At 40.8% G+C, this 21,949-nt stretch overlaps 1 protein-coding gene and 1 pseudogene across 2 annotated transcripts in view; both read left to right on the top strand.

Moving 5' to 3' along the window:
* Window positions 1-10: 10 nt before the first annotated feature.
* LOC146522533 (tripartite motif-containing protein 16-like) lies at window positions 11-2,676 on the top strand (annotated as a pseudogene).
* Window positions 2,677-4,666: 1,990 nt separating this feature from the next.
* hdac8 (histone deacetylase 8) overlaps window positions 4,667-21,949 on the top strand; it is a 38,536-nt gene continuing 21,253 nt past the window's right edge. Inside the window, exons 1-10 of one of the 2 annotated variants that reach the window (XM_085138253.1) lie at window positions 4,667-4,859; window positions 4,972-5,097; window positions 5,195-5,247; window positions 6,077-6,207; window positions 7,688-7,829; window positions 8,526-8,638; window positions 8,770-8,847; window positions 8,938-9,046; window positions 11,484-11,656; window positions 15,930-16,024. In XM_085138253.1, the coding sequence (XP_084994379.1) occupies window positions 4,981-5,097; window positions 5,195-5,247; window positions 6,077-6,207; window positions 7,688-7,829; window positions 8,526-8,638; window positions 8,770-8,847; window positions 8,938-9,046; window positions 11,484-11,656; window positions 15,930-16,024 (1,011 nt within the window). In that variant the 5' untranslated portion in view covers window positions 4,667-4,859; window positions 4,972-4,980. The other variant, XR_014870261.1, reaches the window with a different exon arrangement.

Here is a 21,949-nt window from a genome sequence, read left to right as displayed (position 1 = left end):
TGGATTTAGTCTGTACCATTATTACTGCAAATAAATCTGACCAACATAAATAGAAAACAAAAATCAACATAGAAAAATACAGCAATACTCAACTAAAGCCCTTATAAGGAAAAAAGCCTCTTGGGAGGGGTCACATTGTCAAGCCTCTTGGTTTCCCAAAACAAAGCGTAACCTGATACACTCCATTTCTCCTCTCACAGTGGAACGGTTTTTCAATTACCTTGACATACAAAAACACTCCAAGGACAAACAATGAATCACGAAAAACTCTGCTGTTCAGTCTGTCTGGATCTACTGAAGGATTCAGTGACTATTTCTTGTGGACACAACTACTGTATGAGCTGTATTAAAGTCCACTGGAATAATGAGGATCCAAAAGGAATCTACAGCTGTCCTCAGTGCAGAAAAATCTTCATACCGAGGCCTGCTGTTGTGAAAAACAGCATGTTAGCCGAGTTAGTAGAGGACTCTAAGATACCTGGAATCCAACCTGCTTCAGTTGATCTCTGCTATGCTGGACCTGAAGATGTTTCCTGTGATGTCTGCACTGGAAGAAAGCTGAAAGCAGTGAAGTCCTGTCTGGTATGTTTGGTTTCTTACTGTGAGCAACACCTCCAGCCTCACTATGACTCCTCTGCTTTTGACAAACACAAGCTAATCAAACCATCAAACAGGCTGAAAGGGAACATCTGTTCAACTCATAATGAAATGATGAAGATGTTCTGCCGTACTGATCAAAAATGTATCTGCTATCTCTGCTGTGTGAAAGAACATAAACGCCACAACACAATTGAAATGCAAAAAGAATTTGAGGTGATTTTGCAAAATGTTCACCGGAGAATTCAGACCGAAGAAGGAGAAGTGAACGTGCTTGGGAAGGAAATAGAGGAAATTCTGCAATCTTCTGATAGCGCTGAAAAGGACATTGAGACCATCATCAATGAGCTGGTGAGTTTCATTAAAGAAAAAGGCTGAAATCTAAAGCAGCAGATCAATTTCCAGCAGAAAACTGAAGAGAGGCGAGTCAATAAGCTTCAGAATAAATTGAAGCAGGAGATCACTAAGCTGAAGAGGAAAGAAGAGGAGCTAAAGCAGCTTTCATACACAGAGGACCACATTGAATTTTTATGTAGTTACTCCCAAATCCCCAAACTCACTGATTCTATTGACTCACCAAGCTTCAGAATTTGTCCAGTTAAATACCTTGACGATCTTGAAAGAGCAGTGTCAGAAGCCAGAGATAAACTCAAAATGTTTCTAAGTGAGGAATGGAGTAAACTCACTCTTAGAGTAAGATCACCAGATGTTTTACTGCCACAAGCACAACCTAAGACCAGAGATGAGTTTTTAACATATTCATGTCAACTGACAACGGACCCAGATACAGTGCACCGCAAACTCTTTCTATCAAATCAGAACAGAACCGTATCAGACAATGCTCCATTTCCATGTAAGAACTCCGGTCTTAAAAAAAGAGACAGGTTTACCATTGAACAGCAGGTCCTGAGTAAAGAGAGTCTGATTGGACCTTCTTACTGGGAAGTGCAATGGAAAGGGGAAGGGGTTTCAGTAGCCGTTTCCTATAAGAATGAAACAAGACTGGATCAAAGTAAGTTTGGAAGCAACAATACATCTTGGGCATTAGAGTGTTACAACAAAAGCTACAAACTCAAACATAACAACATTACAAATACCATCTCAGGCCTGCTGTCCTCCAAAGTAGGAGTGTACGTGGATCCCAGAGGAGGTATTCTGTCCTTCTACAGTGTCTGTGACTCCATGACCCTCCTCTACAGAGTCCAGACCACATTCACTGCACCACTTTATGCTGGACTGTGGATTTGGAAGAGTTATTGGACTGACACCACTGCTACATTTAATGAGTTGAAGTAGATTGTGCTTATTACCATATATAACACCATGAAAGAAAATGTATCTGTTTTGTTTGCCTATTTTTCTGCTCACTGGTCAAGGGCCAGTCAAACCATCTTACAGTAAAATTCTAAGTTTTTAGGTAGGTAGCTTGTTGTTCTTTCTCCTTGGCAGCATGGAAAAAACATGAAGTATTGACAGTAATGTAATATATTTCTTCCTGTACTTGTACTACATGTATGAATATAAAAATACAGCATGTGGCTTTATATAGTTGGAATTTATATTGTTTCTGCAATGTTAATCTTAGAAAAAGGTATCTGGTTTGCATCTTACCCAGGCAAACTACCATCCCAAACATTACTCACAAACATTGTCGCATGTCAAGGCTTAGATCAACAATGAAGTCAATAAATCAAACAAACAGTAAAAGACAAGAAGAAATACATAAAAATTAGACAGACTGACAAGGAAATTAGTCTAACTTCTTTAAGATTGTTCGTTTTTAATGTAAATAGCCCCTGTCAGAGTGTAATGACCTAATAGTTGTGCGAATTTAGAATTTTAAGTGACTGTCCTATTCTGCTCTGGGGAACAGGGCAGTGGCAACGTGATAGCAACTTCCTGAACTCAGTTGGTTACTCATATGATTACTAATGTCTTTTCCTGTCATCTACTTAATCACTTACTGAATAAATACTGTATATATAAAAAGAAAAATACAAAAACATAAACACTTTGCTAACTATGTAAAGAAATCAAAATAATAAAGCTGACTAATTATGAATAATACATAGAGTTCTATATTTATTGTGTGTTCACTTCATGAATTTGGTGACTGCTGCTGTAGAAAAAGCTCCAAAAGACCACGGATTTTGGTAGGACCCAGAAAGCAAAGTTACACAACAGATCATAAGTAAGTGTGTTTATTTTTCAACAAAAGGGGTATGTAGAGCCAGGATCAGGGCAGTCATAACATGTTTAACAAGCAAATAGGGATTGTCTGTAAAGAAGGAGGGAAAAAATTAGTCAGAACAGGAATGGCAGGGAGAACATAAATTGCGAGACGAGATCCGGGGAGTTGGTCAGTGGTCACCGATCAATGATCAGTGGTCACTGATTAAAAGTCTTTGATCTGTGGTTGTTGATCAATGGTCATGACAATTTGAATATTAACAAGAAACTGACCTCACAGCCCATTATTCACCAGTGGTGCTAGTTTCAGTCATTGTGCAAAGGTACTGTTTATAAAGTTGGGGAAACCTGCAGATGAGACTGAAAAAATCACATGGATGATTGACGAAATGTTTCTCGTACTGAAAATGCTACGTCTAGATGAACAGAATCAACTTTTAGGGAGGATATCACATTACTTTTTCACAATGCCCTCATGCTCTTTTATTCTGTATACAGCCCATTTTTACCTCTCCCATGCATGTAATCCGTCTAACCTAAGGAATGTTTAGTGCTCATTGGTTATAGACAATATCACTCAAATAGGAGTAGGTCAAGCTGTTTAATACAACTTATTAAAATAAACTCAAAATAAATAATAGAAAGAATGAAACAAAGACTCGTGGTCTCAAAGGTGGGAAGTAAAACTTGCTAAAATAAACACATGCAAAACAGCAAACCACCATAGCATCCAATGAAAATTAATAACGAAATACTTCCATTGGATGACTCTCACTCATGGAAACATTTTTCCAAGCCCGGTTCGAGCCCCGGCTTGGACAGTCTCGGGCGTTGTGTCCTTGGGCAAGACACTTCACCCGTTGCCTACTGGTGGTGGTCAGAGGGCCCAGTGGCGCCAGTGTCTGGCAGCCTCGTCTCTGTCAGTGCGCCCCAGGGTGGCTGTAGCTACAATGTAGCTTGCCATCACCAGTGTGTGAATGTGTGCATGGATGACTGGATGTGTAAAGCGCTTTGGGTCCTAAGGGACAAGTAAAGCGCTATACAAATACAGGCCATTTACCATTATTTCTCAACTGAGAGGAGGTGACCTTCTGAAATCCCATGATTTCCTTAAACACAGTGTAACCCAGTACATATCACCTTCTCCTCTCACAGTGATAATGTTTGGCATGCATTTTGCAGACAAAAATTGACACCCAGGCTACAAAATGGATCAAGAGAAACTCTGCAAATCAAATCCCAGCAGAAAAAGGAAAGGTGTCGAGTTATAATGCTTCAGAAGAAGCTGGAGTAGGAGATCTCTGAGCTGAAGAAGACGGACAAGGAGCTAAAGCAGCTCTCGCACAGAGAGGACAACACGGAATTTCTACTCAGCTACTCCCTGCTTTTCAAACTCAACAATTATACAGACTCACCAAACTTCAAAATGTGTCCAGTTAAACACTCTGAAAATCTGAAAACAGCAGCGCTAGAAGATATCTATAAGTTGGAATTTTGACTTAATAACTTTAAATTATGGGTAGTTATGGGGTAAGGGGGATAGGGGTTAGGCTTTTATAGCTATGAAAAAACAAACAAACAATGCATATATCTTAGGGTGATGTCACAATGGAGAACACTGCCCCCCTTAGTTAACTACACGTTTATTGGAGTTTAACCAGGCTCTGTTTCAGTTTACTGCCGTTTTCCCCTCTCCTACAGAAGGTTGTTTGATGAAATACATGTCTGGGTTGGTGGAAGGACAAAGTTAGGGTGAACACGCATTATATTCAGCAGACTCGTCTGTTTTGACGAGTTTATCGGTTGGCTATCAATGCAGCGGTTGAAGTTCCGCAAAAAGACTACAAGGAATCCCAGAATGCACCTCACGTGCGTCCGCTGAAATGGAGACAAAGTGTCCTCGCGCGGAACTTTAGATGAGTTCTTAAAATCTTCTATCTCTCGCTACAGAATTATCGAATGGACTTTTTTCAACGAGATAAAATAGCATTAAGACATAATATAAAACACAAAGTTATAATTTTCAAAACCTGTATGTCTGTTAATCTCATGGTTGAAGCCAGCTTTACCGGGTGGGTAACACGGAATGTTGACAGTGTGACGCCAGACTCGGGCAGTAGAAGCCGCTCTCTGTGTTCAGAATTTGCCTTATATTTCAGCTCCATCTAAACATTTGGATTTCAGGCAACCTAAATGAGTTTCAGAGGTGACAGCGATGATGACGACAGCTGCAGTAAACGAAGAGTCGCGTATGTTTACGGTCCGGAGTACATCCAGACCTGCGACACTTTATCCAAAGTGCCAAACCGGGTGAGTTGAACTGAATGAGAAGCGTTACAGAGCTAGTTAGGTAGCAGCCTTTTCCTAATCTGGAAAACGATATCCTTGTCTTTACCTCTGTTACTAGGCGAGTATGGTCCACTCACTGATAGAAGCCTATGGACTGCTTCAACACATGAGGTGAGCTGCTGGTGTGATCAGCGATTAATAACTAATGATTAAAGCAGCAGAGTGCTGTATAAACACACTGAGAGTGAAAACAGGTGAGTAAAGAAGAAACATTTAGTCTGTCATGGGAAGCCCCAATCACCCTTGGCCTATTGCAGCGTAACTAAATCAGGATTTGGGGACTTATTAAGATGTTGGTCAAAACTGGGAACACTGTCCAAAATGATGCCAAAATTCCTGACTTGCTCACTGTGAGAAAGGGATGATAACAAAAACCTCCTGAGACAAAAGTTTTACTATTGCTTGGCTGGTAGGTGGCGGAGATGGTGACAGTCTGCTAGCAACAAAAGAAATCACTAGAAGGTTTCTGGTGCAGCATCTTCTTTCACCCAGCGAGAGCCAACAACCTCCCTAGTAACCACTGGTTGTGTCACGTCTACTATGGTGGACAGCCTTAGAAACAATGTATGCGTGAAGTACAAATAAAACTTGTGTTCTTTCATTTATAATCATTTACAAATGATGTTACCAGTTTAGCTCAGTGCATTAAGTGGGCGACCACATGCCTTACAGCTAAGAGTGGCTAGTCTGAGTTTGAGTCCAACCCGTGGCCCTGCCTGTTTTACCCCTTCTCTGTCTGCTCCTGCTTTCCTGTCTACTGTGTCTATCAAAAAAAGCTGAAAAATCCCCCAAATTCCACTTTTTCAGGTAAACACTCCGGTAATTATATAAAGTTTCTCTTTTTACCCTGGTAACTGTTATTTTTAACTCCATTTCTTATGTCTGTTTGTCACTGCAGTGTCTCTGCTGTTAAATCACTCTTTCTCTCTACTCTCTCCAGCATTGTCAAACCCCACGTGGCCACTATAGAGGAAATGGCCAAATTCCACACTGATTCCTACCTGGAGCATCTCCACAAGATCAGCCAGGACGGAGACAACGATGACCCCCAGTCAGCTGACTACGGCCTGGGTGAGCAAAACACATTGCTACACATTGCACAGTGGGATACTCCCACTAGGTTTATATCTGGGACTCTCCACCATTTGACCTTAGAACTGAAGAAGCTTCTCGGATGAGAGGTGAAACGTCTTCAAGTAACTTAAAGAAGTCCAGACGCTTTTCTTTGCAAGCTCCTTTGACTACAATGACCTGGATGACTGAGAACCTTCACAGACAACACATTGCTACCTTTTTATTATTTAATCTTTAATGTGTTAAACGCACACACTTTTAGTGCAGTATGGTGTCATTGGGTTTCTGGTTTAAAGCACAGCTGCCTTTTGTCCTGTATGACTAAAGTGATGAAGGGGTTAATTGATCATTACCTGCAATATTAAAGCAGCTGTAGTACAAAAATGGAAATAAAGGGGTTAAAATGATTTCACCAGTAGATGGCAATGTAACACTGCACTTAATAACAACGATGATAAATGTTCTCCTCAAATAACATTTTTTTTATTTTGTTTGAGACACAAGTGCTTAAAAAAATCCCACTCCTAGGATCCCACTGTTGTTTGTTGTTCTTGGATGGGTTGTATGTTAGTCCATCCTTGTCCGAAGTTTACATTTCTAACTTTAGACTAAGCTTCAAGTTCACTCTGCTTGTTTTTGTTCCATGACATTCCCTTATCCTTTATCTTTCTCTCACCCTCTCTTTTTTAACTCAGTAAAGTTCTCATTCAAGGACTTGAGTTACCCTTCAGATTTCAGTGCGGTTTAAGGCGCAAATATCAGACAAAGTTTTTGTGCTTTTTCGTGTCGTCGCAAAATCCACTGCATGCATGCATGTACCGCGAAGCATTATATTAGGTGCCTGTTGAAGTAACTCGGTGTTTATTAGTGGCGTTTCAGTGTCACTTCTTACTGGCATACATCACTAGGGTAACATATGCTGCAGACCTAACCACATCCAGTTAAGACACCGCAAAGTGACCAATCAGTTCCTTGGAAAATAGTGTTACGATTCCTGGAAAAGCTGGTCATATGAGACTGATAAGCCCTCGATTAACTTATCGAGTTGATAATCATCTGCATGTGACTTTTGACAGGAGCAGACACCTCCCCCAACCAGCTGTACGGTGAGGGGAGGAAGATGGGGGGGAAAAAGACACACTGTGGAAGAGAGCCACTGGTAGATAATAACTAATGATTAAATACAGAGTGGTGTATAAACACATAGTGAGTAAAGAAGAAACACAGTGCATTGTAGGAATACCCCAGCAGCCTCGGCCTATTGCAGGGTAACTAAGAGAGAATTCAGGGTCACCTGATCCAGCCCTAACTATAACCTTTATCAAAAAGGAAAGCTTTAAGTATAAGTTTATCCTAGCTGTCAGATCCCTGACAAATTAACATGCGTACTGCGAATTGGTTTTGCCTTTTTTTTCTTAAAGTATTTATTTTTTAAATCCCTCATCTTCCTCTCGCCTGCTGTATTTTCTCCCTCCAGGCTATGACTGTCCAGTGGTCGAGGGCATATTTGACTATGCAGCAGGAGTGGGGGGTGCTACGCTGACGGCAGCTCAGACTCTGTTGGACCAAAAGTGTGACGTGGCCATCAACTGGGCAGGAGGGTGGCACCACGCCAAGAAGTAGGCTAACACACTTTAGTGTGCTGTAACCTTCCTGTGTGCTGCATTACATGTGCATATAGTGTCTCCCAGCAGGCCATCTTTCTGACCCATGCCCTCCTTCTGCACCTAAACCAGCTTTAGACGAGCACTTGTTCAGTCAGCACTTGTCAGTTTAAGAACAGAGACAGTGTTTGGTGGATAATGTGACTTTATTTATCCACTCAGAACAAAATCTTTTGGCTATGTCCTTTTAATCATATCTGTAGACAGTGATAGCCCATTAATGTGTGCCGATGTGATGTAATCACACTGTTGTCTCCCCCGTGACAGTCACATAAATGCCTATGAAGGCAGATTTGCAGCTGGATTATTTGTCACTCGTGAGGGTGAGAACGGCGAGCATAAATAGAGCCCCAAGCAGCTTGTTTCCCCTCTCCACTGAAAGATCTACTGTAGGAATCACTGTTTAGATAAACTATATCTGCATAAACCTTTAGAGACATTACACACTGGTCACCGAACAGTCGTTGTTGTGCTTATGTCAGTCACTCTGGGTTAACTGATCCAGCTGTGATCAGGAGTTTCAGGGCTAGACTCAGAATTTGTTAAACCATCAATTTCCATCAGTTACATCAAATAGCCTGCAGAGGGTGCTCTTGACAAAGCAGTACATTTCAAACGTGGCGCTTCATCTTCATCTCTCTTATCGTCCAGGGATGAGGCTTCAGGCTTCTGTTACGTGAACGATGCCGTGCTGGGAATCCTCAGACTGAGAGAGAAATACGAAAGAGTCCTCTATGTGGACGTTGACCTGCATCATGGAGACGGTGCACACCAAACACTGTTTTGACTTTTGCACAATTTAAAATAAGCTTCTTTTACATTTTGTCATCCTCACAGCAGTTTTTTTTTTGGTTCCAGGTTTTAAAAGCTCTTTCCTCCCCTTTGGTCTCTGCAGGTGTTGAAGATGCCTTCAGCTTCACATCCAAAGTTATGACCGTTTCACTGCACAAGTTCTCGCCCGGGTTCTTCCCAGGTCAGGCAATACAGTGAGCTTAACCACGGCATGCTTTAATATGCCAATTTGAATCATGAGACCGTGTTGGATAAGTTTGTGCTTGCTTAGGTACGGGTGACCTGTGTGACACCGGGCTGGGTAAAGGCCGCTGGTACGCTGTGAACGTCCCGCTGGAGGACGGCATCAAGGACGACAGATACTACCAGGTTTTTACCAGGTACACACACTCATATACACACACAGAGAAACTGTAGCGCTGTCCTCCTATATAACTCCAACAGATCAGAGGTCAGGGTCATCCATTGATGAGTGCTATGGAGCATGTGCAAGTTCAGCATTTTATCAGGGACACTTTAGCAGGGAAATCCTTCCATTGTGAGGCTTAAACTGGGGATTTTCTAGTTGAAGGAGTTTCTCTGTGCTGAGTACTCAATGCAAATGTGTCACCTCTAAAAGGAAATAAACGGTTAAAACCCCTTGTTTGTTCTCTCTATCTCAGCATCTGTATGTCGCAGATTCTGTGATCTTGAACAGGAGGAGCTGAGTTTGTTTCCTCTCAGCTGCTTATAAATCCTTAAAATCTGTATTTGAGCAAAAGAGCAAAAAAAGTGTAGGCGGTGTTTTTTTTTTCTGGGTTTTTTTGGCAAGCACCAAGCAGCAATCATCTCAGCTCTGTGTGTGACTGCTGGGATCATTCCAAGAGGTTTTTTTGTTTTGTTTTTTTAATGGAGTGGCACAAGAGTAAGACAGAGGGGTCTTAGTGGAAATCAGACATAAACAGAGTGTAGAAAATTAGCATAGAAAATACTGGATGTGATTTTCAGGCCCATGTGCCCTCATACACATAATGCTACAGTTCCGAAACAGGAATTAAGACTTTTTTTAGTACAACTCATAAAAACACTTAATTAGTCTAATAACACTAAAGTTACAGCATCAGAATAAACTTACAAATAGTCATTATACACAATTGAATACACAATGTTATTGGGTTATAATTATTCATTCTATAATGTTTATGTCAGTTTAATGGTGAGAGATCATTTTATTTGACTATGTGCTGCTTTGTTGGGTTAGCTTTAGTAATGCAGCATCACTGTTATTGTGCAAAAGTCTTGAGTCACCCCTCATTTTTTCATAGTTTGCTTCTAAGGAGCATTTCTTGTCAGGCTTTCTGAAGGTCTTTCAATGTTTTTCTTTTATCGGCTGCTTTTTCAGTTATTTTCAGTCTAGTCCATTTTCAGAAGATTGTTTTTTGTTTGTTAAGCCAGTTTAACACTGTACTACGCATCATTCAGGCATAAAAAATGGTAAATGGCCTGTATTTGTATAGCGCTTTACTTAGTCCCTATGGACCCGAAAGCGCTTAAACTACATTCAGTCATCCACACATTCACACACTGGTGATGGCAAGCCACATTGTAGCCACAGCTGCCCTGAGGCGCACTGACAGAGGCGAGGCTGCCGGATACTGGCGCCACCGGGCCCTCTGACCACCACGAGTAGGCAACGGGTGAAGTGTCTTGCCCAAGGACACAACGACCAAGACTGTGCAAGTGGGGGCTCGAACCGGCAACCTTCCGATTACAAGACGAACTGCCAACTCTTGAGCCACGATAAAGCACATCATTTGTTCCTTCACCTATAAAAATGTCAAATATAACAAAGTGATTCCCAGAGAGCTATTAGATTAAAGAATCTTACCATATCGGTGCATTGTGTGCAGTTTCCTCAAAAACAAACTGAGGAAACCTAAAAAAGCATGTAGTACATACAATAGATGAACAGTAACAGTGCAAGTCATGTCCTTAACAAAACAAGACCTGACAAAACCTGGAGAACTGTTCCTGAAAACTGCTTTTTATCCCTGTTGTAATTTCATGATTGCAGATCAGCCGGCATCTGTGAGCTGATGGTAATGGAAATTAAAATTGCTCTCTATTTCACAGCGTCGACTTCTAATGGGTGAAACTAAAGTTTTTTCTTGTAAAGTAGCTAATGCAAGTGACTGAAAACTTGTATCCCATCCATCCACTTCTCAAGTTTAAGGTCATGTGTGGGTGCTGGGGTCATAGGGCAAAAGGTGGTGTACATCCTGGACAGGTTGCTGGTCTTTCATAGGTTTAACACAGGAAGACAAACACTGATACCTAACCTAACAAATGCATGTGTTTAGACTGTGAAAGAAAGCTGGAGTACCCGGAGAGAGCTGGGGAGACTGTGCAAACTCCACAAAAAAGACAGCGTAGTGCTCCAGCTCTGTGAAATAATGAGTAAGCTGCATGTAGACTAATACTTCATTACTTTTTATTGGTATAATCACAGGCTACTGCTTTAGCACCTCTAATTGGTGGAAGTAACTGAACAAATTGGGTGTAAGTGTTTTGTTTTAGTGTTCTACACTTACTATAAAGTTATTATTGTTCAGAACAGAATGTACAGGTAAGGCATTTTTTAAGTCATGTTAGCCATCACTGCTTGAGTGCCAGGAAGGTTTTTGTTGGCTCAAAAGGCCCCTATGGTAGTGACTATGCACATAAGCTCAATTAGTCACAGGAGTCTACATTTTCCTGAATTGTTTTCTTTTTTGGATGCTTGATAACCAAATGATATGCATCCTCTGTGAGTAACAGAATTCTTTCTTCTTTTTACAGCGTCCTGCAGGAGGTGCGGGCACAGTTCAACCCGGAGGCGATAGTGATGCAGCTGGGTGCCGACACAATGGCGGGTGACCCTATGTGCTCCTTCAACATGACCCCTGTTGGGGTGGGCAAGTGTCTGCAGTATGTCCTGCAGTGGCAGCTACCTACACTCCTGCTGGGCGGAGGTACGCTTCACGTATGTGTTTATTATTCTGACTGATGTTGATGTGTGTGTGTTGGTATATCTCCACGTATGGCTGTATGCGCATGTTTCTCGGAGTGCTGAGGTAGTCCAGATGTAATGGTGTAGTGCGCCTTCTGGCTTGCGTTTGCGTTGAATTTCTGAGTCTGTTACTTAAGCACATTTACACACACTGCCCTGTCCCAGACTCCTCAGCCCTTGGCCAGATGATAGCTACTAATTATACAACACAATGAATCCATTTTACTCAACTACAATCCCACCTCTCTTCCTTTCTCTCCCCTCCCGCTCTGTCCTACATACTTTCTCCTCAGTCCATTCCTTCCATCTTTAAACTTTCTGTCTTCTGTATGTAGGAGGCTTTATAGTTTTTCTTCCAGAGGATTTTGTCATGTTAGCTTCCTTTTTTTGGTCTGAAGAGCTACACAAAGCTGTATAAATGTGAAAGTACAAATGAGCTCTTATTGCACACACATTCAACTGAACACAAGAATGAGCTGGCTCAGGTCAACAAAAGAATAGACTGTGTACAAAAGCTGTTCACAACCACATGGACAAACATAACTGCTAATCAATGCTAAATAAAAGAATAAATAAGTACTCAGATTTCATGCACTAGTTCCACTGGAGCACAAATGTGCTATTTGACAGATACAAAATTAGAAATTGAAATACTTCAAAACAGCAGCACAAACAGTGCAACTTTAACAAGAAAAAAAACATCCTCCATACATTTGTTCTGTAGCACACTGTAAACATGTTTTTGTCAGCTTTTATATGTATAGTTAACATAGGCGTCTTCAGAGATTGTTAGTCGGCCTCAAGTGGCCATTAGAGGAACTGCAGTTTGGACACATAATTAGAAACAGGGTATTTGATAGGTTAGTTTAGTTTAGTTTTTTAATATAAAATTTTCTCCCAGACATGTTTTTTATCCTCTGCGACTTAGCATTTTGAAACTATGGTTATTTACACCTCAAGTGGCCATTGGAGGAACTGCACTTTTTGGCACTTGTGAGAGTTGGCTTAATTTTTCACTGCTTTGAAGTTGAAGGTTACTGGCATTTTCTTACACTTCATGACTTGGTAACCGGGGCAGATGTAGAGAAACGTAGGCTGGCATGGAAATCAAATGGCGTGGCAAAATCAAAGCCTTTTTTTTAAACACATATGCATGTGTTACGTATGGTAAAAATGATTCAAATGCAAGTATACATGCGTTTCATATAAAAATAGTCTATAGCTTAATTAATTTCTGTAGCCCACATAATTAACCTTTTCAGTTACATAATACATGGGATTTTTTTATGTACTGTATAGCCTGTATAATAAATAAATACATATAAAAATAGACATTTTTGTATCATAACTCTGGATTTAGTGGCCTGTCATTAAAATTTAAAAGCTGGTATATACTTTGAAGTCCAAACTTTCAACACAAGCTAAAATAGAGACTCAGCGTGGCTGCAGCTTGTTGCTATGTCAGCTTAATCACATGCCCGTCATCACACAGAGTGTTAATAACACTCACCTTCATTCCACCTTCAAAGTGTTAATGCTATCTTATCTTAATAAACAACACTGTCATATGCAATACTAGGGTGGCACTAGGGGTGGCAAGAGATCATTTTAGGGTGGCACATGCCACCCCATGCCACCCCTCTAGATGTGCCCCTGCTTAGTAACCTGATGACAGTGTACGACCTGTTATTGGGGGCATTTAAACATTCTATATTCAGTTTTTACCCCTTAGCCGTTAAATGCTGATCGGGTATCTTCAGCGTAGACACCCAAGTTTGTGATTACAATAACTAGATAGATAGGTGGCTACCTGAGAACAAAGCAACGCATGATTTTCAAATTCATCCCATATGTGGAACCACTAAAAATCTCAGATAAGTTAGAATCCCAATTACCTTTGCTTCAAGGTCAAGGTCAGAGGTTAGGTTTTCTGAAAATCTTGTGAATATCTTGCGATAACTCAAGAGGGAAATCAGCTAGGATTTTCAAATTATAACCACAGGTACATCTACTAGGAGGCTGAGCTGTAACACTGATGGACGCCGGTACTTTTAATATAGTAGGTATTGTATGTGACACATTGTGGTTAATTGAATCAGTAGGTTTAATAGCTGTCTAACTAATTGTGTCAAATATTTTACTGTTAGGTAATGCCTGAGACGTCATGTTGTATTTTCCCATCTGTTTGTTGCTGGGTTAGTGGAGATCTTCCTCATTAACTTGTTTTTGTCCATTTCTTTTTTCTCTTTCCAGTCACTGATTTTTCAGACTCCTGCCAAAGAAACATGTTGTCTCACAGATGATTTATGTTTTGAATTATGTAAGACATGGTTCTGTTTGGATATCATTGTCACTGGTCGTAGTCATGTGACCTATCACAGGTGATTTAAGATGGCGTCACCCTGTGTTTCGTTGTCTGACGAGGAGCAGGTGTGCTCAAAATGTCATATGTCATGGAATTGGAGTTCTGCAGCATGCAAACTTATTTTTCTTTTAAAAGCTTACTGTGGTCTCAGGAAAACACATTTTTGGCCACAACCAAACTCGTTCACAAATACAAATAAGTTTGGGGATGAACTGATTAGATTTCGGATGCTAAATCGTGAAGCTCACAGCGACTTTACATGATACATCACTCAGAAAACAATAACTCTTGTGATATCTACACACAGCCCCAAACATCAATATAGCAAAGGAAACTAACAGTTGCTCAAAATGGATTTCCCCACTCGTTTAACTTAATAGAGTATATATATTTCATTTTATTTTATTTATTTATTTTTTTACAGATAAACAGATGTTGTGCTATATCCTGTGTAAAGTAATGAAGTGATTTTATTTTATATGGAAATGGTCCAGTCTGGACAGACAAATTATTAACAATACAAAGGATTTAAGTTTTATTCCAGTGAAAGAACAGCCAACACAGTAGGGTCAGTAAAGTCTTTGTATGTTTTCTCTACAGGAATCATGTTCTTCAACTTCGTTTGACCCCATATGTTTTTTTTTTCCTCTGGTCATCCCATCCTGCAGTGGGTCTCTTTCCCACCAGTCAGGCCCGCCCTGTAGTTTGAGATTCAAACTGCTTTAAGAAAGTGTTTGAAGGTTTAAGTGGAGGGTTGAACAACAGTTTAGCAGCACACACATGCTGAGGCACAACCATCATTTCCCTGAGCAAACTGTGTTGTCACAAATGTGACGGGCAGTAGTTTAAAGCTGATGATCCTTGATTAAGCAAGAAAAACATAAAAATCAGTTTGATGGAAGAGAAATGTGTAGACCAGAAGTTTTATTTCTGACAAAACTGATTGGTTTAGATTTAATTAGTGAGCAATAAGTGGTAGATTCCTGCTAAACAGGTAAAGTTGTATCAAGTCAAACACTTGCTGGCTCTGCTTTCTTTCAACTTCAGATTCAGCTTCATTGTCACATCACAAATTTACAAAAAGTAGGGTGAAAAACCTTGTGTTGCAGAGCTCCATATTAGCAGATAAAATGTAAAAAAGCACACAATAAGAGCATATTTTAGATATGTGCAAAACACTGAAGAAAAAGAGCACAACACACAAACTCTACAATGAACCCTGCGGAGCTCCAGTGTGACAGTCAGCCTGGCCAGATGTGATGTTAGGCCTTCTCTTTCTGTTTACGATTTTTCACCTGTCTATGCAGTCTTCACCAGTTTTTCACTGACAAAAACAAATGTGGAAAAACAGTAGGGGTGCAAGATAAACTAGCATTCCTGCAGATGCAGTTACATCATGCTACGATTTAAGGATCAGTCCAGCTGTCAGGAATATCGTCCTGCTCCTGTTTTCTCTCATTTAAAGACAAAGATGGAGCAGTGTAGCCATGCATACACACGTACATCAGCTTCAAAGCACGCAGATGTCCTGTCATGAATTGGGCATGCCCGGACACATCTGTGTTACAGGTGTCTGTCACACGTGGCGTGAAACTTAAGTGATGTTGATCAGTTGATGCCTTGATGTACCTCCTGACTACTTTGTCTTTGTAAAAGGAGCAATTTTTGCTCCTCTAACTGTAAACCAACTTTACTCTGATTGGCTATTCATTAAAAACGCAAGGTTTGAGCAGCTGTAAATGTTTAAAAGTTTCAAATTCATATTTAATAGTCTTCAGGTCTCCAAACTTGCCTTCATGTGGGTTCCAGGTACTCCATAAAGATTATGTGTTTCTCCTCATATGTGTCTGTGTTCCTTCTCTCTACTCAGGAGGTTATAACCTGGCTAACACAGCTCGGTGTTGGACCTACCTGACAGCAGAAGTGCTGGGAAAGACTCTCTCCTCTGAAATACCTGACCATGAGGTACACGGACACACACACATCCTCCCTTTCCCTGCCTGTTACAGCCACCGTCGCACACATTTACATATTCCCACATGAGGACAAATGTGCCCCTTCATTGTACCATCACACGCACACACATGCATGGAAACGCAAACACACCCTCTTGTGTCCTCTGTCTGCTGAGTCACTCCATCTAATCAAAGATGGCTGCCCGATCTCAATAAAGGGGTTTGTGTACAGGTGAGCGGGACAGGTAGCAGTGTTGACAATTCCTCTCTGTCTGCTGTGATGAACACAGACTCCTCTCATTCTCATCTTTTACGCGTCGTCTGGGTGAACGTTATTAGAGGAGGTATAGAAGTCGGACTAGAAGGACTTAAACCGCAGCTTTACCTGTCCAGCTAGTTCAAAAGGGTGGACGTCAGCGAGGATTCTTAAAATAGCGAGAACACATATGCTGTTGATTTAATTTAGCGAGGAAGGAAGAAAAAGAATGTCACTGTGTATTTTATTTGTTGACTTGTTTGTGAAACACGGGACATGTGACCAGTTGCTTTTCGGTAAATCAAACAGAGCCATCCTCTCTCCAAATAGAAATCAGCGCGCCCATCTGTCTCTCCCGCTCCTATGCTCTCACACGCACAAAGAGCCTCTTTCTCCAGCAGCTGATTTTTTGGACCTTGTCTTGGTCAGATGTAATGAATAGCTGTGAGCGCCTCAGTGTGTGTGTTCGTGTGTGTGTGTGCGTGCGTGCGTGCGCACGCGTGTGTGCGTCCTGGTCGAGAAGAAGGTACCTCTTGTTTCTCCTCGTCGGGCGTCCAATGGCCCCAAATGGCCTTTGACCTCATTAAGGAGCACTCACTGAAAACAAAGCAACTATCAGTGCAGCCAGCTGCCACAGTTGATGAAGATGAGGTGACACACACACACACACACACACACACACACACACACAAACGGTTTCCCACCTGAAACAGTTTAAATTTTTATTGTGTTTGTCTTGTTTTTTTCTGATTTATGAAGCAACCTATTTTCAAGGTAAACTGCAACCTCTGCTAAACTTCACATATATGTGTGTATGCATGTATGTATGTGAATGCATTCGTGTGTGTTTGAAGCTCACTCTGTGTGCGATAAGAGGGGCATTTATCCACGATGACCATGCAGAGCTGTTCCAGTTCCAGTGACACGGGGAACAAAAACTACCTTTGTGCCCATTTGTGTGAGTGCGTCTTACTCCTCCTGCTCCGCTGTAGACAAAACCCCATGAATACACACATTCATTACTGTCAGATAATGCACTGGCCTGTTTTATAACGCTTCTCATGTGCTTCATTGTATGATAAATGGACACCAGTGTGGAGGAAACTCAAACAGGCAAACTGGCAAAAGTGGCTCAAAGTCGAAGGAAAATGACTTCAACCTTGCAAAAACCACAAATTCAAACACTCTGTTTGTTTTATCTGCAAAAATCTCACTAAAACCAGTCCGAACATATTTGTTGCTTTTAAATATTTATTTGGAAAGTGTGTATTTTCAGTCCCCGAGAGGAGTCGCGGTATTCTGTTCTTGCAGCACACAAGCTTCAAATGAAATAATTAAAAATAGAAGTCTAAAGAACACAAACATCAGTCAGAGTTGGCCAGTCACGTCAACAATAAGTGCTGTAATACTCGCTGATTACTAGACAAAATATTACACTGCAGATAACGCACACAATGCCTCTGCTTGTGTCACACTCATTATATTTCAGTATCTAATGCAAACACGCCAGGATTCCAGCCACCGGGTTAAAAGTTGTTAACCTTCGCTGCTGACTCGTATTGTTTGCCAGTGCTGAGCTGATCCCGATTGACCCCTCTCCCCATCCCCCCCATTGTGCGATAGCGGCGGCTCCTATCTGCGTGTGAATCGAAGGAGCCGCGGTGTTGGGCGTGCTAAGTATAGCCGCACGGGTCAAAGGTTAGTTGGTGTCTCTCATTTGACAAGAACAGTTTGTCTTTATAACGAACTTTATTTTGAGGGTGGAAACAATTGTTCTTATTGTTACAGGAACTTTTTATTTGTCACATGTGATGTTCACATGGTTTTGCTTTGCCTGTTAGCCTAGATTTATTATCTTTAATTTAAGGCGGGGTGGGGTATCATCTTATCTAAACATGTGTTATGTCATGAAGAAGGGCAAAAACCACAGTAGGGTCTTTAATACTTCTCTGAATCCCCTTAAAGTATCTTCTGTCACTGGCACGTACACCACATCTTTAAAACCATATTAACTTAAACATCTCAGACCTGAAGGCCACTCTCCATTTTTAGTTAATAATAAAATACCTTTTTTCAAGTGGTCATTTCCACTCCAATGGAAGTGGTTTAATGGAAACTCTCATCATCTCATCTCTCAAGTGTTTCAATTAAATCTTTTTCAGTTAAATTCAACAACAGTCACCACAAGACACTCCACAAATAGTGTTGGGGAACCTGGGTCAGCTATAAGAGTCCAAAAGGGTGTTCGACAATCCAACGATCACAAGTAATACATAGACATAAGTGTTGGTCTACACCTGTTAATATTTGAATTCGGGTATTTTCAGTCCCCTTGCCACAGCTGTATGAAATCAAGCACCTAGCCTTCACAGACTTATGTGAGAGAATGGGTCGTTCCAGAGAGCGTCGCACCGTTACAACAAGTCAAATTTTCTGCCTCTTAGAAGTGGTTCCTTAACATCCTCTGGCATTAACATCTGCACTCAAACTCTGTGCTGGGAGCTTCATGGCATGGTTTTATTTGGCCGAGCAGCTGCTGTGGGGGTAGGTGGTCCAATATTGTGATCCATGTAGATTGCAGGTCAACAGCAGGTGAACCAGCATCCAGATCTGTACCCGGACCTATGATTAGATTTTAATGGACCTTTCTATTTCACTTTGCACAACTTTTCTTTTATTTATGGTTATTTCAATTTATGCAGACATTTTTGTTTTTTGTCTTTTTAGCACAGACCAATAACTCATCCCGCATTGATCTGTCAATCAAATTTATTTCAGAGTGCGGATGAAAACAGAGAAAGTCCAAAGAAGTAAGTCAGGAAAACAGACAGAGAGGAGATTATGAAGCTGAAATAATTACAAAAATCAAACCTTATTTTACTTGTAATGAGTAAAAGAACATTTTATTATTATTTTATAATAATAAAATATAATACTGTTGAATTGTACTTTAGTACTTCAACTTCCAGTTGTTGACTGCATACAGACACTGATCCGACTGATAGGCCACTTCAAAATGCATTGCATTGAATTATAATGCATGTATAACTTTATGATATTTTGGATCTTTGTTTGATCTTTAAATTTTAATGGAGTACCTTTGTGTTAGAAGGTATCAGTTTAAGTCAAAGGACTAAGAACTATGCACATTCATTTTAGAGTAATCAATGAATAGTTCTGAGTAAAATAGTCTTTTTTTGTGTGTGTGCTTAAAATGCTGCACATAAACCAATATTTATGGTTGTTTTTAACCCCTGGATATATTCACATATCATAGAGGAGTGTACTGTTCCAGTGCTGCTATTGATTTGAGACTATTTTTGGTGATGGTGACAACAACATGAAGTTGCACAGATTTGGATCAGATCTTTCTCTAAAAACTCAGTGTGTACCATTCAAGGACAGAAACAGGGAAGAGACCCCCCCACCCACCCTGCCACCACCACCTTTATTTCTGTTCTTAGTAACTTCCAAACTGCTGAGTCAGTGGGCAAACACGTATGCCATGTCCTCGCAATGTTGTTGATGTGAATCCAGCTCATATCCTTTGTCACACGCTGTACCTTCACGTCTCCGTTGCTCATCTCTTTTTCCTGTCTCTGCCATGCTCCCATTAAGCTCATAGTGTAACAACAACTGGGCTTGGCTGGATCAGCACCCAGTGTGGGAGGGTGCACTGCCTTATATCGGTATTTTGAAGCAAAACCTTGACTTTTAACTCGTTCAATATTTCTGTGTAGAAAAATGTAATCATTGTGCTGAAGGAAGCTGAAAACTGGCCAAAGAATTATTGTATGTTTTTAGAAGGCTAAACCAGATCTGCAGTCCAAAAGCAAGGCCTTTTCTCTCTCTCTCTCTTTTGACCCCACTGGTCAAATAAGCACATTTATATTATTTAAAGGATATTTTATTTGTCTGGGCAGCAAGCTGCTAAACTGAGACCAACTGGAAAGGGTTTTTTTTTTTCAAATTCATTTTCCTCCTTCTAAGCAACATGCTCCTTAAGAACTACAGAAGTCTGGAAACAAGTTATCCCGTCATCTCTGTACAGATAATGGTAATACGTGGGTATTAAATTACTAGCAGAGAATACAAACTGATAAAAGTCAGCCAGATTTTTTTTTCCTTTGGATTGCCCAACAACCCACTTCGATCAGATTCTTCTCTGGTGAGAGGAACAGAAGTAGATACAAACGTGTGTCCGTCTCAAAGCCGCACAGGAAGGGAGGACGTCTCTGGTTCCAGATTGGCAGCGGGGAAGCGTCCCGCCTCTTTACTTCCTACTTCCCCTTTTTCCTGTCTGCAGCCACTTCCTGTCCTGCCCCTCGGTGCCGTCAGGGATGTGCTGGCTCCCAGATTCACAGGCTCAATCACAGGAAATATCACCAAGCAATAGCGTGTGTGGGCGTAGGGAAATGTATCTGTTTACAAAGTCTGACTGAAGAAGCTCATTATTGCAATATTATGATTGATTAAGTTCAAAATGCTGCAGCTGGAGATCCTGCGACACATTATCGGTGAACAATGAACTGAAAGACTCTGTTTCCTTTCTGTCTACCCTTTATGGAGCCACGGCTTTGTTGTAGTTGAGTGATTGTCTTCATCTCATGTTCATAAATGACTCCATCCATGAACATGGCATCACCACTGATCCTGTCTGAATCCTGTAGGTTCTCAGTCATCCAGGCCATAGTAGTCTAAGGACCTTGCACCAAAAGCAACTTGACTTAAAGTTTTCTGAAGACCTGATGTCTCACATGTTAATGGCGGGTCAAGTACCCGGGACTCTCCACCTTTTGGTTTTTCATCTGAAGAAGGCTCTTGGATAAGAGGTGAAACATCTTTAAAAAAAACAACTTGAAGTCCCTTCACCTTTATTTCAAGCTGCTTGGACTACAATTGATCCTGAATACTTTTATGTTCCTCGCAGGCAAGATGTTTTATAGGCCAGAAGACATCAGTTTTGAACTTTGGAGGCTTTCAGTTCTTTTGGGTTCATTATAGGAGACAGTAAAACCACATCATTGTACATTACAGCATTATTGTAAAAGCTTATGCTACCATGAATTCATCAGTCTGGTAAAAGCTTTGTGAATTCTCTTTTTTTCTTATCATAGGGTTTGTTTTTATTCTAGGCCCCTAATGACATTTTAAAGTTTTGCAGTGAATCTTGGGTAATGGTCCATTCACACCAAACATGACGTGAACTTTAGCCGTGATTTCTAAGAATGCCACCCATAGTAAAAGCAGAAATATGGTTTTATTTTTAATCCTAGAATCTATCAAATCCATCCACCATTTTCATCAGCTTCTTATCAGCAAACCTTTTCTCTACACTAAGTGTACAGCAGGCCACCAAATGACAACAGCGGTGGTTGCAAAAAGACTTCTGGTCCTGTAGAAGTCTAAAGGAAAACGGCTTCTTTCACTTTCGCTTTGCTGATGAGCTTATCGGCTCAGCTACTCACATTGTTTTCTAAATCATAGTCATATCTTTTTTTTCTTTTTTCTTTTTAAATATTATCCTTAATATGTTAATTTACCAGTGAACATGCAGTTTTATAGTCAGATCAACTTTTCCTCATCCCATCCAGTTTTTGCAGCCAAGATGGCAACAATGAAAATCCTAATCTTAAGGCTTCAGAAACCAATGGGTAAAGTCTACCTTTTGTACTGATG

The sequence above is a fragment of the Neolamprologus multifasciatus genome, chromosome 3 (assembly GCF_963576455.1).
Source record: "Neolamprologus multifasciatus chromosome 3, fNeoMul1.2, whole genome shotgun sequence".
Taxonomy (NCBI): domain Eukaryota; kingdom Metazoa; phylum Chordata; class Actinopteri; order Cichliformes; family Cichlidae; genus Neolamprologus; species Neolamprologus multifasciatus.
Note: the sequence above shows the minus strand (reverse complement) of the source record. Positions and strands in the feature narration are given on the sequence as shown.